General features: G+C 30.1%; 6 protein-coding genes and 6 pseudogenes across 12 annotated transcripts, besides 2 other annotated features; 5 read left to right on the plus strand and 7 right to left on the minus strand.

Annotated features, from left to right (window-relative positions):
• Nucleotides 1-14,059: part of a mobile genetic element that runs on past the window's edge.
• TVAGG3_0377790 lies at nucleotides 964-1,259 on the minus strand (annotated as a pseudogene). Its single transcript has one exon. A coding segment is annotated over exon 1 (296 nt).
• Nucleotides 3,461-4,094, plus strand: TVAGG3_0377800 (uncharacterized protein; the record flags this gene model as incomplete). The annotated part of the gene is made up of 1 exon (XM_051231987.1): nucleotides 3,461-4,094. A coding segment is annotated over one exon (634 nt), but the record flags the coding sequence as incomplete, so codon positions are not given.
• TVAGG3_0377810 lies at nucleotides 5,266-5,953 on the plus strand (annotated as a pseudogene). The gene has a single exon. A coding segment is annotated over exon 1 (688 nt).
• TVAGG3_0377820 (uncharacterized protein) lies at nucleotides 6,924-7,580 on the plus strand (the record flags this gene model as incomplete). Its single annotated transcript, XM_051231988.1, has 1 exon — nucleotides 6,924-7,580. The coding sequence occupies one exon, from the start codon at nucleotides 6,924-6,926 to the stop codon at nucleotides 7,578-7,580; it is 657 nt and encodes a 218-aa protein (XP_051101718.1).
• Nucleotides 10,133-10,632, plus strand: TVAGG3_0377830 (annotated as a pseudogene). The gene has a single exon. A coding segment is annotated over exon 1 (500 nt).
• Nucleotides 11,805-12,347, plus strand: TVAGG3_0377840 (annotated as a pseudogene). The gene has a single exon. A coding segment is annotated over exon 1 (543 nt).
• TVAGG3_0377850 (uncharacterized protein) lies at nucleotides 12,982-13,302 on the minus strand (the record flags this gene model as incomplete). The annotated part of the gene is made up of 1 exon (XM_001292286.2): nucleotides 12,982-13,302. One exon carries the CDS (start codon nucleotides 13,300-13,302, stop codon nucleotides 12,982-12,984), a length of 321 nt encoding a protein of 106 aa, XP_001292287.1.
• Nucleotides 13,322-14,037, minus strand: TVAGG3_0377860 (annotated as a pseudogene). Its single transcript has one exon. A coding segment is annotated over exon 1 (716 nt).
• Nucleotides 14,060-14,344: 285 nt separating the features above from the next.
• Nucleotides 14,345-14,914, minus strand: TVAGG3_0377870 (uncharacterized protein; the record flags this gene model as incomplete). Its single annotated transcript, XM_051231989.1, has 1 exon — nucleotides 14,345-14,914. A coding segment is annotated over one exon (570 nt), but the record flags the coding sequence as incomplete, so codon positions are not given.
• Nucleotides 14,915-14,938: 24 nt separating this feature from the next.
• Nucleotides 14,939-15,391, minus strand: TVAGG3_0377880 (uncharacterized protein; the record flags this gene model as incomplete). The annotated part of the gene is made up of 1 exon (XM_051231990.1): nucleotides 14,939-15,391. The coding sequence occupies one exon, from the start codon at nucleotides 15,389-15,391 to the stop codon at nucleotides 14,939-14,941; it is 453 nt and encodes a 150-aa protein (XP_051101720.1).
• A 376-nt stretch (nucleotides 15,392-15,767) lies between these two features.
• On the minus strand, nucleotides 15,768-16,746 carry TVAGG3_0377890 (DNA/RNA polymerases family; the record flags this gene model as incomplete). Its single annotated transcript, XM_051231991.1, has 1 exon — nucleotides 15,768-16,746. A coding segment is annotated over one exon (979 nt), but the record flags the coding sequence as incomplete, so codon positions are not given.
• A 1,210-nt stretch (nucleotides 16,747-17,956) lies between these two features.
• On the minus strand, nucleotides 17,957-18,624 carry TVAGG3_0377900 (annotated as a pseudogene). The gene has a single exon. A coding segment is annotated over exon 1 (668 nt).
• A 1,005-nt stretch (nucleotides 18,625-19,629) lies between these two features.
• Nucleotides 19,630-19,665: part of a mobile genetic element that runs on past the window's edge.

The following is a 19,665-nucleotide window of genomic DNA, read 5'->3' on the forward strand; positions in this document are numbered from 1 at the left end:
ATAATTAATTATTGAATAACCTGAAAACATTAACGATAAAATATATTTTTGGGTCATTTACACTCATGTTTGACAAAGCATTAACGATGAAATCATCATGACAAAACATTTCCGGGACTGTTGTCTAAATGTCATGTTGTCTCATTTTTTCAGAGAAGTTAAATAACCTGGTGACCTGGTGACCTGGTGACACCTTCAGTTCTTCAAAAATAATTAATTATTGAATAACCAGGACTTATTTTCCAACAACTTTCTAAAGTCTTTCCTAAACTGACTGACTGACTGACGGCACAAAGTGACTTAACGAAAACATTAATATATAAAATTCATGAGGTTAGAAATGAGGTTAGAAATGAGGTTAGATCTACCCTTCTACCCTAAAATATATTTTGGGTCATTTACGTTCATTACGATGAAGAAGTCTTGACAAAACATATACGATGAAGTCATGACAAAGCATTAACGATGAAATCATCATGACAAAACATTTCCGGGACTGTTGTCTAAATGTCATGTTGTCTCATTTTTTCAGAGAAGTTAAATAACCTGGTGACCTGGTGACCTGGTGACACCTTCAGTTCTTCAAAAATAATTAATTATTGAATAACCTGAAAACATTAACGATAAAATATATTTTTGGGTCATTTACACTCATGTTTGACAAAGCATTAACGATGAAATCATCATGACAAAACATTAACGTAAACATTAACGTAAACATTTATTTCCTATGTTGTTGTCTAAATGTCATGTTGTCACAAACTTTAGAACGGCATAATTTAAATTTTTATTTTTATCATAAATGGATACCCCACAAGCTCAAAATTTACCACGAATCATAACAAGGGAGGAAACGATAAAAATGATGCGAGAACTTGCTAAAAATAACAAACCACTAAAACTGAGAAAATGCGGTTATGCAGTAATGATGGAAAGAGAGACGTTGTCGAAGAGGAATAAAAATTAAATTTGGATTGAGTTTAAAATTCATCTTTATTAAATTCATCTCTTCCAATCAATTTATTTATTCTATTAAATTCTTTTATTTTTGCTTCACTCAGTTTAAGGATTGAACGGTAAGTTTCTAACTTTTCAATTATTTCCTTCTTCTCTTTATCGTTTTCAATTACTTTAGTTTTATGGGCATCAACCCCACCGCATTGCGGCTTCTTTTTGTAATAGCATATTTTTGATTTAATTCTGTTTAGTTTCTTTTTATATTCATCGTCTGGACTCTTGGCTGCTTCGTTGTCACTCATTTCTTACGAAATAAAAAAATTAAATATTATTTAAATATAATGGAGTAATAAAATAAATCGGAATTTCTATTAATTTATTGTCAACTTCAACTAATGCATTGCCGTTAATATATCTAACAAATTCAGCTATTGTGTCAAATCTTCGTCTTCTTTTTGTCATTGATTTATCAGTTTTTCCATAATCGAGATGAATCAAAACTTTATCCCCTTGTTTAAAATTCATGAGCCCCGAATTAATTTGTTCACGTTTAACATCATTCAACCTTTCCATTTGCTTTCTAATATATTCCCATTCTTTTGAAATATCATTTTTCATTTCCACTGGTTTCATGTTTATAGTTCTATGCCATGTATTATTGTAATAATATACTAACTGCTGTATGATGGAGTCATGATTTCCATCCCAGTATATCTGACCGTTAACCCTAACGCATCTCTAAGAGTTCTCATTACCGCATCAACTATTTTATTATGAAACGTATATGGAGAGGATGAAAAGAAAAAATTAATTTGTGGGAAATAATGAGTCATAGCTGCCTGAAATCCTTTATCACCATCACCCCTGATATTATCTACTCTTTCATGATCTAGTAAGTATTGAATAGCTCTTCTTGTTTCCTGTTCTGTTTTCCCTTTCACTGGAATGCAATATAAATATCTAGTGTTAATGTTAATGGCAAATAAATAAGTAACGTTTCCTTTTGAATATTCCAGATGATCGATTTCGTATGAATATGGATATGGAGCAAATGAAGGGCGACTAAATTTTTCCTTTAACGGTTGAATTTTCGGGTCAATTGGTTTATTTAATATCTTGAAATCCTTTTTAAAATCTTTTTGCTTCTTTAATGTTTGAAATGGATATAATAAAGTGAAAATGTTCAACAAAAAATAAACGTTGTTAAACCAATTACTGAAATAAAAATTTTTTCATCTGTTGAAGAATTTAATGACTATTATGCTAATAATAAAAAATTATTTGAAGAATTGACAACGTGTAAATTGAATAAAATGTTTAAAGTTGATGGATTCAAAATTTCAAAAATAAAGGGGGTGGTTAGTTTGAAATCTATTCCTCAATCAAGAATCACCTCATTAATGAAAATTGATGATTTAACAAAAAGAATAGAAGAGATTGAAGAAAGAATGAATCAAATAATTGATTTCATAAATTCAAATAATCATTAGTTTCTTAAAGTTCAATGTTGAACTCATCAAATTCTTCTTCATCATTACCATTACTCTTTCAACTCTATCTTTTGATAGTCTTGCGTTTAATTTTTCGTAAGAAGTTTATTTTTTAAAAATTTTTAAAGTTTATTTTTTTATTTTTTTTATTTCATTATGTATGGGCTGAGTGTATAATATTTATTACTAATTTATTTAATAATGTCGCGCTTTCTTACGAATTCATGACTTAAAAAACGTAAGAAAAAATTTTATATCATCTATGTATAGAGGCTGGGAAAACATACCTTCATCTATATATAGATGTAACAAAAAAAGTCACACAACCCTTCCTATCCTACTACTATTTTTAAAATCGGTTTCATTTATCATTAAATAAAAATTAGAATATAAGTGATGAAATATATTTTTTTAATTAATATTAAATCAGAAATGGCGGCAGGATTCTTTAAAAAATTATGGGATGGAATTAAGAAAGCTGCGGGTTGGGTTTATAAAAAGATTATTAAACCCATTGCAAACTTTTTGGCACCAGTAGCGAAAACGGCAGGAACTATCATAGGTGGAGTATTAGGTACTAAAGCAGGTAATCCGGCGATGGGAGCACAAGCAGGTAACGCAGTTGGTGGAATAGCTGAAGGAATACTTAATAAAATAGGAGGTAGATAGTGGAAAAATAAATATGAGATCCTATGGATCATCTCGCCACTTAGCGGCTTAAAATTATTTTTATCTTAGTATCGGTTGTAGTCTTTGATAAACTTTTTCTCCTTTATTTAAAACTTCTCTTATTGGGGCAGCTTTTGGTGTTATTGATTCAGCAACGTCACTAATTGCTTCTTTATTCTTAAATATCCAATTTGCCCCTTCTTCAATGTTTCCCAAACTTTACTCGCTCCTCTTTTTACTCTATCCCACAGTTTCTTAAATATACCTGCAGCCATAGTTGATTATTTCATTAAAATTAAAAATTCATTTTCATCTTTTAATTTTGATTTTTTATTTATTAATAAATGACGACTAACTATTTGGTGCCAAACACTAAACCGATTAATGGAAATGTGTTTCATTCATTCGAAAAGATAAATGAAATATTCGCAAAGAATGACGGTAGAAGATATTATAGAGAACTTGAAAGTTCATGCTATGGCTCTGATGCTCCATATTTTGATGATAAACAAACTCATTTAAGAATTACAAATCCGGCTCATGATGTGAACCAATTAGGTGACACATATATTAAACGCAAAGTTAAAGCAACTCTAGTTTCAAATAAAGCTTTCACATGCGATGCCGCTTTTAAATGCATGCGTTTATTCGTTGGTTACAAATCATCAAATCAAAGCTTTAAACAATTAGAAGTAGAAACCGAAAGAGGTGATGCCGGTTATCTTCAGATGGATTGCGCCCGTGAATCTTTCGCATTTGCAACATATAAACCAAAATCAGAAAGGAAAGTTAAAAAGTTTGTTCATTCGTTATATAATAATGTTCAAAAATATGATAACTCAGTATGTGGTAAATATATTGACCCTTCAGAAGTTTTCAAGAACGCAAATGAAGAAGTTGATGTCACTTTTGATATGATTATTCCGGTAAATGATTTGTTAGCATTTCAGGCGTTCGATGATTATCCTAAATCATTTGGTGATATCATTCTTAAATATTATGTTTTCAGGGATACTTTAGTATTTTGTCAGGTTGACCCGTTAAGAGTTGCTGATTTACAAAATTACGTTTATGAAAAGATAACTGATGAAAATTATGAAAAGATTATGAATCATGTTTATAAATATGATCGCAAATTCCAACAAATCGGACTTCCTGCCAAATTAATTACAAGCTTAGCCGCTACATCTGCTGACGCAACAGTTGAAGACGTTATTATTTCATGCACAAAGATGGAAGTTTTAGAGGATAAATGCATTACACCAGGATACGGTTTAATTGAAGAATCAGTTAAAGCAATACCACGTTTATTCAGTAAGGAAGATCCATTCATGATTCCAGCTCAACATATTGACTTTCGTTCACTAAATGGAGGTTGCATCACTCCTGAAGGTATCAGTTCAGATTTCTCATACGCTCTTCATAATGTTACAGATGTTGTGTTAGCATTTCCGAAGAATGCAATGCAAAGAACAGTTTTAGAAAATCCAATGCTTCGAGGTCTTCAGGTCACTATAGATTCCAGAAACTTCCCCGATCAAGCGATGACCACAGTGGGCGACATATTCTTTACACGTATGCTTCAAGCTTCTGATTTAGATGGAGTGAATGAATGCACAGAAGAATACGAGGACTCATTAACTAGACCACTGAATGCAGATGATGGCACGCCATTAGCTAGAACATGGAAAGACCAAACTTCATTCTTATGCACTATTCTAGTTCAACGTGATGGAGCGGGTATATTCTTTGATGGATTAGAAACTTTCAACTCACAAGTTACAGTACAAGTGAAAGCTTATCCAATCATTCAGGGTGAAAATGACACTTACTGTTCAAAGGTGACAAATCCTCCTCAGGTTTGGTTTACTAGGACTACATATTGGACATGGACACCGGATGAAGGTTTGAAATATCATCCAACAGGTACACCACCACAGTATAGAAGTTCATATGATGAAATATTGATGAATAGAAATGTTTAAAATTATAAATTTATTTTTGATTAAATGGATTTAAATTCATCCACTCCTTATGAAGAATTAGCAGGAGTATATAATACATACATAGATGATATGATTAATGAAGCATTGAGTGATAATAGAAATGCTCTATCTAAGGAAAAATTAATGAAAATTCCATATTCTGAATGTTACTTAAATTCAATCACTGCAGCAATTGGTAAACAAAATAAAGGTAAAACATTAACGATATTAAAACAAATTATCATTATTGCTAACACTTCCCCCTATTCACATGTGTTAATTTATATCAACCGTTCAGGTTCACCTTCAGATGATACATTTGAATCTTTAAAGCATTTAATCAAAATTCCAATTATTTATTTATCACAAGAAGAAGCAGAAGATTATTTAAAAAACTTTTTAATGTATAAAGAATTATATAATACAATCAAGAAGCAAGGATTAGAGGATAAAATTATTGATAAACAACGGGATGAATTATTTGAAACACTTTCTATTTCAAATTTTGATAGAGAATTTTTGCATTCACTCATTTTTCTAGATGATGCAGTGAAATCAAAACTAATAACAAATGAGAAATCATATTTTAATCAGTTATTAACTCAATGTCGACACATTCAGTGTTCATTCTTTATGGCTGTTCAATATTTCAAAGCATTAAGCACAAACATTAAATCAAATCTATCAACCCTTTTCATTTTCAGTGGGTTTAGTCGTCAACAGTTGAACGTTATGCTTTATCAAGTGAATTTACCAATGAGCATTAATGAACTTTACACACAATATCAGCAATTAGGTGAACATGGAAAAATAATAGTTGATTTAAATAAAGGAGGTGTTAAATTTGATTAACTTTTTATAATTAATTTTTATTTTTTATTTATAATTAAACATGACAGAAATTGCAAATCTTCTACAGGTTCCATTAAAACAAGGGACAAACAAAAAGGGTGCATATAATAGAACTATGAAAGTTCCTGATGTAATGAAAGAATTAGTTCATATTGTTGCTGGTCTTCAAAAGATGTTAAACAAATGAGAAACGTTTTAACATTACCAGAAGCTCAAGCATATGCCAAACGTCAAGGTCCAAATTGGGAAGCACACGAAGCAGACATTACGGGTCCAAATGGAAAACCTGATGGTATAAATGAAGTTTTCATTACTGATGGTCAAGGTAATATTAAAGTCATAAATGGTTACAAATTAACTAAACTGATTATCCTAAACGTAAAGCATATAATGAACGTTATCCTATGCAATTTGATGAAAATGGAAAAGCTGTTAAACAATACATTGGAGAAGGTGAAAATGGTCCAATTAATTCATACCGTTATAATCCATATTCTTATTTCAATGAAGAATTAAATGCTATTGAAGAGGGACCGGATGGATTACCACGATATTCTAACCAGTTTGATGGTCAATATGCAAATATTAGACCTGAAATTTCAGCTAAGAAATTCTTTAAAGTTGCTTTATTCGATCCAGTTTTCGCAAATGTTAAAGATGAACTTAAACAGCAATTCCAACCAATTATAGTAGCAAGAATTGCATCAGGTGCTTTATCTCAAGCATTCAAAGATTTAATTAAGAAACCATTATATCAGCAACGAGGTTTAACTTATGATTTAGTTAAGGAATCAGATAAAAGAAAATTTGAGAAATCAGATGATTATAAGAATGCAATTAATGAATATATTAGGTCTATTAATTTCGATGAACCAGCTAAAAATCAACTTCAAGAACAAATACAGGGAATAATAGATTCAAAAGTTCCAGTAAAATAAAAGTTTAAATATATTTTTTTATTCGATTATAAATGAGAAGACGTTTCACTAGTCAAAAGAACACTAACGCAAAAGCAGAGATTACGGTTGGTTATAACGTAAATGATGATAAATCACGAATTATTCAAAATGTTAAAGTTAATGTTAGCCCTGAATTAACAAGGTCAGCAACTCAACCAAATTTATTAACTCGTGACTTACCGAAAAAGGAGGAGGAGCAAAATAAAGAAGATGGAGACCCAATCATTTTATCTGAACCTGGTAAAGAACCTGTTGAAATTCCCACTTATCCAACATACCCAGCACCACTTGATAACCCATATAAAATAGACATTAATTCTGAATTAATGAAAATTTACCGTGATATAATAATTAATAATTATGATTCAATAATAAATTTAATTGATCAATCCGGTTTAATTATTTTACCTTATGAATCATTAATTCACATTATCGCCATTCTTTGTGATGTTCAAGATTCAGACGTTAAGATTCAATTTTTCATAGATGATGAGGTTTCATGCTGCGGAACAGTTGCAAAAATAAATCCTATAAAGGATATTAGCACAATTAAGATATCAAAGAACGGAACAACAACTGAACTTCATTTAACATATAATGATATTTATAATAAAATAGTTGATGAATATAAAATATCACTTGAAAAATTCTTTGTTAAGGCTATTTAATATTCAAGCATTAACATTATCGAATAATAATCCTTTGAATCATAATCGATAATAATTGACCTTTCACCAGTTTCTATCGTTTGTTTTATTTCTTTTTGTTCCCCACTATCTGGATCGGTCATTGTAATTGTTTTTGTTATAGTATCAGCTTTATCTTTAACTTCAATCTTTTTTCCATCGGGATATTTAAACCAAAATTCCAAAAATTCGATATTGTCAATCTGTTCATATTTTAATCTATCAATTACATTTTTAATACCATCTGAAAATCTTATGAAATGGTCATTATATGGGTTTGATTGAACTAAATTTGAATGAAGTGAAATATAACCTGTTGATGAATATGACTAGGGATGCGACGGTTTTACGCCATGACCGTTTAAAAATAGAATAATACGCCATTTTTGGGGCCGAATGGCGGGTACGAAGTAGCCGCCATTCGGCCGAATAACAAAACAATACAAAATTATCGCCGTCCTTTTTTTTCTTTCTTTCTTTCTTTCTCTTTTTTTTTCTCTCTCTCTTTCTTTTCTCTTTCCTCTTTTTACTCCTCTTTCTCTTTTCATCATTAAACGTAGAAAGATATATTAATATTATTTTAAAATTAAAAAAAATAAAGAAAGTATAATAAGTAATTATTTAGTTAGCGATATATATATGTAAAGTGATAATATGAGGATAATCTGAGGAGGAGTCTGAGGATTAGACAGAGGAGTAGTTTGAGGAGTTTGATGATAATCTGAGGAGTTTGAGGAGTAGTCTGAGGAGTAGTCTGAGGTGTTTGAGGATAATCTGAGGAGTTTGAGGATAATCTGAGGAGTCGTCTGAGGAGTAGTTTCAGGAGTTGTCTGAGGATAATTTGAGGAGTTTGAGGAGTAGTCTGAGGAGTTTGAGGATAATCTGAGGAGTTTGAGGATAATCTGAGGAGGAGTCTGAGGATTAGACTGAGGAGTTTGAGGAGTAGTCTGAGGATAATCTGAGAAGTCTGAGGATTAGACCGAGGAGTAGTTTGAGGATAATCTGAGGAGGAGTCTGAGGATTAGACTGAGGAGTAGTCTGATGAGGAGGGGTCTAAGGAGTAGTCTGAGGATGATGAGTAATCTGATAAGGAATAGTCTGAGGATGATCTGAGGATAACCTGATGACTAGTCTAGGAGTGGTCTAATAAAAATGTAAAATATTTTCAAAGAAAAAATTCTATGAATTTTATATTTTAATTCTTAGCATTATACTGAATAAAATAAACATAAATATCAAAATTTGAAATTGAACACGCCAAAAAATTGATAATCCGCATTCAATATTTTGTAAGTGGCGTACTTTTTGAATACTCGCCATACGCCTTGGAGTTCTCAATTTTGAATTCGCCTTTATTTGGGCGACCTCAGAAAAATACGCCATTAAGAAAATATTGTATGAGATTTTAAATTTGAACACGCTCTACCTTAAGGAATTAAATTTATTAAGATATATTTATATATAATAAACGATTACTTAAAAAAAAGTATTTCATCGCTTATGTAAGTTTCAAAAAAATCACGAAAATAAAAAAATCAAGATTAAAATTTTATTTTTAATTTTTGAATTTCTCAAATGGCGAAATTTTTGGGCGAACAAAAAAATGTACGCCCGGTCAAATGGCGTATTTAACGCATCCCTAATATGACACTGACTCATATTTTCTGAAAACACTAAAATTTATAACATGAATTCTTGAGGTAATCTTATTCTAGTTTTATTTATCACTGGAAAATAACGCTTTACCATATTTTTAATCGTAATAAAAAATGTCAATTATCAATATTATTTCGAATAATAACTGTGAATTAAATTTAACAGTTAGCGGAATTTATAATGTTACTCTCGTTTCTGTGAGTGGTAAATTTAATCCCATTCTTTTAGACCCTTCAGATTATATATCATTTATTAAAGATGACCATGAGCCGCATAGCGGCGGGGTTGTAGACCTTGAAAAAACGTATGATATGTATATAAATAATGTGATAGCGAAATGGGATATTAACATGATTTTAAGTTATTTAAATGAATCATTTATCGTATGGTATGAAGAAAATTTTAAATCAAAACCCGATAAACTTTTTGAACTTGATGAAATAAATAACCTTATTAAATTCCCGCTGAAAATTAAATTTTGTACTCCTCATCTTCGTTCATTGTTGGGGATATTAAATTTTGAAAAAGATGTTGGGGATGTTTTGTATTCTGACACTGGTTCCAATTTCATTTTAATCAAATGTGATAAAGTTAATACCTCAATGAGATTTTCACATCAAACATTAGACCCTAACTCTTACCCATCAATACAAAACATTTTATCCATCAACTTAAACACATTTTCTTTATCATATCCGTTTCAATTATCCGGGAATTCATTTATTCTTCATTCAAAAGATTTATCAAATATTAAATTTAGAATAACTGACCTATTTGATTGTGATTTAGAATTTATGAATGAAATATTATGGCAATTTCAAATAGAGAAAATAGCTGATGAGATAACGGATTAAATATTTATTTTTAAATCATAATAAATGATTAAACAACAGCAACCACAACAACTTAAGGCGCAAAGCACCAGGTCCCTCAGACCATTACATACGCCATATATGCATATAATTCAAAGACGGCAGAACAAACGCAAAGGTTGAAATATGGAGATTTGGAGATAGTATTGAAAAATGAACATTTCGAATTCGTTTGCAAAGGTGGTGCAGTGATATCAAATATAAAAGAAATTTTATTTATGAATTCTAAAATTAAAGGTATAACGGATGATATAACATCAATTCCACCAGAAGAACAGAGATATTACGCATTAAATGCATTTCCTAAAGTTTTGAAGATTGGAAGATTTAATTTAAATGAGGAATTCATAGAAGGTTTCCTAAATGACATAATGAAGAGGGTGGATAAGGAATATGTGGATAGTGAGTTAATGAAGAAAGCAGATAAGGAATATGTTAATACTGAATTAAATAAGAAGGCAAATTTGGTTTATGTTGATGAAAAAGATAATGAAATTAAAGAAAAGGTTGAATGGTATCATGAATGGACATTGGAGACTTTTAAAGTTAAAGCTGATACAGAATGGGTTTCAGGATGTTTAGACCTTAAAGCAGATAAAACTTATGTTAACGATGAGTTAGAGAAGAAAGCAGATAAAACATATGTTAACAATGAGTTAGAGAAGAAAGCAGATAAGGAAAAAGTTATTTCATTCATTAATACTGAGTTAGCAAAGAAAGCTGATATATCATTTGTTAATGAAGAAATAAAACAATCAGAGGTCTATTTTACTCCACCATTTTTAAATTTTATGAAATCATCAGATAAAACCTTTGATATAGATTCTTTTGAATGGATATGTTTCGATGGAGTGACCACGTATTTATTTTATACAGCTGGAGTGCTTTATTATTTTAAAACAAATGATTTTAAAAACTATGAATCATTTACTCCATCTGTTTGGAATCCTGATACACGAAAGCCAATCATTAATCCAAGAATTTTATATGTTGAATATAATAACGGTAAATTTATGGGAATGATAATGGTTGGAGATGATTTTTGCCCTTGTTATTCATTCGATTGTATCCAATGGTTCAAATGTAATTTAAATCAAGATGCTAAATTTAAATATCCAAATAATCCAATTAGATGCGTTAATAATAAATGGGTACTAATTTATGAAGTCAATCAAATTTTCATTAGTGAGGATGGGATAAATTATTATATGTTTAGTATGATGTCATCAGATTTGGAAATTGATTATACAAGTAAGTGGTATTACATTAACAACATGTATTTTATCCTACAAGATCATATTCAATACCATTTGGTCGTTTTGAACAAATTTTTCAAGCTGATGGAGACATTGAAGCTTTATGTTATGCTTCAAATGTTTGTGTTCTTGTTTCAGGTGGTATGGTCTATTCATATCCTGTAAGTTATAACAGACATATTTATTTATCACAAGATTTTTCACAGGATCCAGAGAAAACACCAAGTTGGGAATTGGTTTATTCATTCACTCCAAAATTTACTCGAAATTATAGATTTACAAATTTTTTTATATTGATGGTATTTCATTGCTTTAGGATGTGGTGATTTAGTAAATATCAGTAGTGATGGAAGAAATGGTCTGAAATCACAAAATTTCAAGATGTTAGAAAAGCAATTTTCAAAAATAATACGTTAATATTGATGACAAGACCAGTTTTAAATACTCACCCAGTTTCAATATTATATAATAAATTCAATATTCATAATGGATTAAATACAATTCTTGAGATGATTTACCCCATTGGTTCAATATATACATCAATGAATTCAACAAATCCAGCTGATGTATTCGGTTTCGATACATGGCAACAAATAACCGATCGTTTCCTCTACTGTGCTAATAGTTCAAAACAAACCGGTGGAAGTATAAAGATTACGGGAGAAAATTTACCTGCTCACAGTCATTATGTTAATTTAAACACTCAAGATCGGTGGCATAGTCATACTTATACTAATTCGTTTGAATATCCTGATGGAAATAATGGATTTCCTGATGGATGGTCTGATAGAGACGCTAGCAGGGGTAAATATTGGTATGGTAATAAAAAGATGGAATGAAGGATATACTTCAAACGGTTCGGTACACATTCACATAATGTTTCAGGATATACACAAACGACAGGAAGAGGTATAGATTACATGCCACCTTATATTACGGTTTATGCATGGTTTCGCGTTCAATGAACGCTCAATGTTTGTTTCACAAACTTTAGAACGGCATAATTTAAATTTTTATTTTAGTATAAATGAAGATTCTACCATATGGTGTTATTGGAAGAGATAAATATGGAAACCCAATATTTGATCCAAAGTTAAAATTAAAGTTACTGAAACCAAAACAGAATGAAAAAGAGAAAAAATGAGAAATGAGAAAATGAGAAAGAAAAAAATTTAAATTATGCAATTTTATTTTTATCATAAATGACAAAATTAATTAAGCCAACTATTTCTAAATTAATGATACCAATGAAATCATTTCATGGAGTACTTATCCCAGGTTCTTCACAATTAGCCGGGGCAAGTGTTGTGGCTCAAGGTGGAACATTAGCGAATCCATTCAAATTAACTAAAGATGAACTTAATAAAATGATGATAAAATAACTGATAACAAAATTTTATTTTTATATAAATGGATACCCCACAAGCTCAAAATTTACCACGAATCATAACAAGGGAGGAAATGATAAAAATGATGCAAGAACGAATTAAAAACAACAAACCACGAAAACCGAGAAGATGCGGTTATGCAGTAATGATGGAAAGAAGAACCCAGAAGGGTTCGGCGTCTCGAAGAGACGTTGTCGAAGAGGAATAAAAATTAAATTTGGATTGAGTTTAAAAATTCATCTTTATTAAATTCATCTCTTCCAATCAATTTATTTATTCTATTAAATTCTTTTATTTTTGCTTCACTCAGTTTAAGGATTGAACGGTAAGTTTCTAATTTTTCGATTATTTCTTTCCTCTCTTTATCGTTTTCAATTACTTTAGTTTTATGGGCATCAGCCCCGCCGCATTGCGGCTTCTTTTTGTAATAGCATATTTTTGATTTAATTCTGTTTAGTTTCTTTTTATATTCATTGTCTGGACTCTGAATCTTAATTGAATCAGGACTCTTGGCTGCTTTGTTGTCACTCATTTCTTACGAAATAAAAAAATTAAATATTATTTAAATATAATGGAGTAATAAAATAAATCGGAATTTCTATTAATTTATTGTCAACTTCAACTAATGCATTGCCGTTAATATATCTAACAAATTCAGCTATTGTGTCAAATCTTCGTCTTCTTTTTGTCATTGATTTATCAGTTTTTCCATAATCGAGATGAATCAAAACTTTATCCCCTTGTTTAAAATTCATGAGCCCCGAATTAATTTGTTCACGTTTAACATCATTTAACCTTTCCATTTGCTTTCTAATATATTCCCATTCTTTTGAAATATCATTTTTCATTTCCACTGGTTTCATGTTTATAGTTCTATGCCATGTATTATTGTAATAATATACTAACTGCTGTATGATGGAGTCATGATTTCCATCCCAGTATATCTGACCGTTAACCCCTAACGCATCTCTAAGAGTTCTCATTACCGCATCAACTATTTTATTATGAAACGTATATGGAGAAGATGAGAAGTAAAAATTAATTTGTGGGAAATAATGAGCCATAGCTGCCTGAAATCCTTTATCACCATCACCCCTTATATTATCTACTCTTTCATGATCTAGTAAGTATTGAATAGCTCTTCTTGTTTCCTGTTCTGTTTTCCCTTTCACCGGAATGCAATATAAATATCTAGTGTTAATGTTAATGGCAAATAAATAAGTAACGTTTCCTTTTGAATATTCCAGATGATCGATTTCGTATGAATATGGATATGGTGCAAATGAAGGGCGACTAAATTTTTCCTTTAACGGTTGAATTTTCGGGTCAATTGGTTTATTTAATATCTTGAAATCCTTTTTAAAATCTTTTTGTTTCTTTGGTGATTGAAATGGATATAATAAAGTGAATGATGAAGGATTAACTGAAGAAGGAAGAGGTACTGTCGTTGGAGGCTTTGGTGTTGCAGGTGGTTTAATTTTATCTGCTTTGATTTTGGATGATGAAGTTTTAGTTGTTGATTTTCCTTTCATTAATTCTGGATGTATTCTATTCATTTGTTTTAAATATGCTGTATATAAAGGTTTGATATACTTTCCCACTTCGAGTTTATGTTGAAGGATGAATTCCAAAAGTTGATCTTCATTTAAAAGTCGGGCTGAATATGGTTTAACTAATGAATCATAAATTAAAGCTTGTGCTTCATTTATGGTCTGAAGGACCTGGGCGTTTTGCACCTTTAGCTGTTGAACATTTGCTACTTTCTCTTTTGGTGTTGTTTTCGGCTTTTTCTTCTTTTGTTTTTGTTCCTTTGGCTTTTGCGGCTCAGGATTATATAATTTATATAATTCATCAATATCTTCTTCTGTTAATACTTTATTTTTGAAATCTTTCAACTGTTTAAGTTGTGATTTAGTTTTTCCCTTTGTATATTCATTATTTTTAATTTTGTCTTTAATTTCAGAAATTATTTTATCATGATATTTCAAAATTTCATTTTTATAATATGGATAATAATAATCCATATCATCACCCGTTATATTTTTATTATGTTTTTGGAGATATGATTTTAATTCATAATAATTAAGAAAATTTTGATTAAGTACTAAATCATCAATTAAATTTTCTAAATCTGCGTTATCCATTTATATAAAAATAAAATAAATGTTTTAAGGGTGCCCACCTCTTTGAATCATAGTATCAAAACCATTATTTACATATTGAATCGCATCATTAACGGTTCCTCCTTCTAAAACGGTATCAAATGGTGGAGTCCAGATTTCCTGATGATGATCATAAAATCCAGCAAAATTAACCGTATTATTAGGTAAAATATGAATCTCAGCGGTATATCTTCTATCTAAATTTGGATGCCTTATATGTATACCATTACTGCCCGGATAAAATCTCAAACCTTGATTTTGTTGACGCATCAAATTATTGAAATTTCTTTCTTCAGGGGTGAATGTTCTTCTCCGTTGACGTTGTGGTGGTGGTCGTTGTTGCTGCTGTTGATGCTGTGGTGGGATTTGAAAAATTCGTTGCGGTTGATTATTTGGAATCTGAAAGTTAAAACCATTTGGTATAAATCTATTCGGTTCCTTTTGTCTCTTCTGTGGCATTTTTAAAAAAAAATTTTAAATTCATGACTCAACCCCTACGTTTTTAAATTGTATTAAATAAATGGCATACAACATCCATTTTCACAACATACAGCCTTAGTGTGTGCTCCTGTTAATGCAGTCTTACCGATTGTTAAGCGAGTCATTGACCCGTTTTTAAGTTGTAAATTAATATTCTGACCATCAAATATCACTTTATCATTTATTATATCCAAATAATTTTTAGGTGTTAATTGTTTATTTTGTCGTAAACTAACACCTTTCATTTTTTGTGCAATCTTTTTAAAATCACTTCCATCAATTGAACCGTTGAATGATGTATAACACTTAGGGCATAAAGCAACCATGTTATCACCTTGTTTCTCAATTGCTAAACCCAATAACTTCTTCTCATGTGCTTTTTCTTCAGCTTTATTCTTTAATTTAGGTTTAAATTTCTCATCAAAACAGAAGAAATCAAATGGTGCGAATTTGAAAATGTTTTTATCATAAAATTGTTTATCGGTAACAATTGCTTGAAATGCTTGAGTGTTAGGAAGATTTGGGTCGCCAGCGATTGCCCAATAAGATGAATCAGTATCACCTTCAATGAAATGAAAACGATTAACATTCATGCATTTATACATAAAATCATAAATGAAAACCAAATACCAGTATTTAGCATTATCTAAAGTGAAGAATGCCTCTTGTAAACATGTATCACATCTATAAAATCTATCTTTAAGCATCACTTGATATGTATCTTCACCTATTTCTCTTATGTTTTTAAACTTATTTGACATACATGCAACGCGTGCCTTCTGTGCATTCATTATTTTAGTCTTTGCGTAATTTTGCGTATTCATTGCATCGTAACCATATGATCCATTAAGTGAAATCTTGCAAAATAAACTTTTTCCTTTATTTCCTTCTAATTCAGCCTTTTGTCTTTCGTTCATAAATTCGTTCGCAAATTCATTAAAACAAGTGTTTTTCGTAAATGTTAAAATTGATTGAATATCATCGATGATAAAATGAAATCTGTCTATTAGATACCAAAGATAATAAGAAGAAAATGGTTGATATTGGTTGTGTGTTGATGCTAACTGAGTTAATTTCCTCTGTTTCTGGTCAACTGGTAGATTGTTTGATTTCATGTAATTATACATAAAACTGCCAATTGTTTTTTCATCTGTGATAATATCTAAGTTTCTTATTATCGGTAAAAAGTTTATGTAATCATTAATGTATTTTTCATCAATGTGACCCTTTACTTCAGCCACGAATAAAGTATTTTTCTTCTTAATTATTCCCAGTGCTTTTGCTTTCTTTGTTGCTGTATCACAAATGATAACACCATTCAATCTTCCCGGCATATACATTTTATGGTCAGTATATTGAATGAAATCATGAGGATTAGATGAAAATGATGAAGGATATAATGAATTAAAATCAACACCAACGAAATGAGTCATGATGGGTGTCCTCATTTGATACAGTTTTAGTTTCTGGACTATATGAAAGTTTATTAATGTGCGTGATTCCTTTAAGATTAACACGATGTTGAACATTTGATAGACCACCAGTAATTCCATTACGGAGAATGTGATAAGCTTCAACTGAATCTAAAGTCATTGGTAAATTATTTTTTAATGCATAATTTCTTAAATTGATTCTTAAACGTTGAACATCTTCATCTTTATTTGATTTTACGACATTGCAATAACAACACATTAACTGACAATTTTCTTTGGTATGTGGTTTTTCATTATCGATTCTATCCAATGTTGGTTTATTTGCATATGTAAACGCTTTACCACACATTTTGCATTTAGATGAAAGGATTAAATCGTGATAGTATTGAAAATCATCCATTGAAACATTATTTTTAGTATCCCTTTCTGCTTTTTCATCTTGTTTCTTATATGATTCAATTTTATATTTCCAATACTTTTTCGTTAATTCAAAACTTGATTCTATCTCTTCCTCAGGATATTTTTCATTAGGATTAAAGTCTTTATATGCTAAAGCGTAACGAATCATTGAAGCATTCGATGATAAAGAAAGATTATGAAGCATATCAATTTTATAAACAAATGTTTCTTCAATAATTTTATCGATTGGGTCAATCATAATTTCAACATCTTTATTGCAATAATGAATAAAATATTCTAATCTATTCTTAAAATTTTTAGCATCATTGAGATATATTTGATAATCACTATCTGATATAGTTTCTTGAGTTAATGCTGAATAAAATGAATCTTTCGTGAATGGTTCCTTTATATAATTCTTCTTCGAATTCTCCCATGTGATAAATTGATAAGGGAAAAAGGATTTAACACGTGATTTATTGTTTCCGAAATCTTGAGTGAATTGGTCTAATGTCCCACCCGCTATATAATTTCTGATGTCAATAAATCTCAATTCATATGGAACGTTTGTTTTCTTTACAATGATTTGCTTAAATTGTGAAGATGAACCCAGCATTGATTTTATTTTCCATTTTGCAGTGTTTAAATCACGAAGAATTAAATTTAAATCAAACTTTCCCGAATTAAAACCTATGATATTCACTTTATTGAATTCCTCATCTAGAAGTTCTTTAAATGCTTCCTTCTGTTTTTCATTTAATGTATGGGACAAAGTCCCCGCCGTTTGCGGCTTCAATAATTCATTGTATTGACTCATATTTGATTCAACAACTAATGAACAGGTTGAAAATAAAAACTCAATCCAATCAGAAATAAAAGAATCACTCGAAGTTAAGCAAAAATTCCTCGTATATGTTTTATCATTTAATTTAACCGTTGATGATACCATGAATGGTTTTAAGTAAGCGTTCAAAGTTGCACACTCAGAAAGTTGTAATTCTTCTTTAGTCTCTAATGTTTCGAAGTCAAAAGTAATATAATATCTTGTCGGTTTATAATATTTCTGCAAATTGTGAGCTAATAACCACTGATATATCTTCTGTTTCGTAATATGTGGTGCATATGGTTGCTGGTCTTTTGCAATTGAACGTCTTGAATTAATCTTCCATTATTTTCTTTACATTTCTCACAATGCTTTAAAAATCTTCTTTGGTTTTTCCTTTCTGGATCATCACGGATAGAATAAACTTCTTCTTTACAATATGGACAAACTTTATAGCCGGTGAGTGCTTCAACGTCTGTTATTCTGTCAGCGTGAAGTTTTCCACATGGACTCTGTGTTAATAAAATATTTACTGTTTCAAATTCTGGATCTATCATTATTGATTCCACTAATGGAAAGTCTACCTTATTTATGTCCACGTCTTCTGGTTGAGGATCACAATAATAGAAATCAATATTAACATTTAACATTCTCGCTAATCTCTCACTTTCTGATGAAATGTCAAACCCTTCATATGCATCTATTGCTTCATTTAAATAGCTTCTACGAGTTTTAGGATTAACACCATCAGGAATGTTATAGAAGCGTTTAAATAACCTTCTACCTTCTGCTCTAATTTGATTATCATTCATTTTAGCTGTTCCGTTTTTGTTCATTTATGTAAGAATAAAAAATTAAAAAATAAATAAAAATAAAGTTTATTTTTTAAAGCCCATAAAATGAATTAAGAACACATAAATTTTTATCATCTGCGACGTGACGAATACATTTTAATTTACTCAAGAATGCGTACCCTGATACATTAAATCTAATTCCTGTCTTATTTAATTTCACAACTTTGAAAAGGAATGTATGAATAGCTATAAAATGATGAGAAGATGTTTTATGGGTTGCTTCCATTTTTTCTGAAATAAATGAATAAATATAATGTTTATAAGTTTTCATATCTTTTATGTTCTTAATAACGAATGGTATAGACCTTTCACTTCGTCTTCCTTCGGTGCTGTTCTTTCATATGAAACATTATTGGTATCTTCAACAATGAAACCACAATCACACAAAATTTTATAGTTCCAATGGTTTCTTTTGATATTTTATCTAATAAATCAAAAACTTTATCAACACCTGTGCATTTATTTAAATAATAATTTGTGTAAATATCATGATCTTCTTTCTTAATCGTATTAGTTGCATATGTCACGTTTTTAAGAGCTTTTTTGAATTTTTCGGAATCTAAAGGTGGTGAAAGTAGATACAGGGGTATTCTTCATTATCAATAAATTGTAACTTATGTTTACGAATAAATTTAGTACCTTCTTCTGAAAGTGTTTCGTCTATTTCACCATCTAATAAATTTTGTGTTGATTCTGAGACATAATTTTTATATCTTTCTTCATGAGATTTCTGTACTTCTGATT

This window comes from Trichomonas vaginalis, chromosome V (genome assembly GCF_026262505.1).
Source record: "Trichomonas vaginalis G3 chromosome V, whole genome shotgun sequence".
NCBI classification, from domain to species: Eukaryota; Parabasalia; order Trichomonadida; family Trichomonadidae; genus Trichomonas; species Trichomonas vaginalis.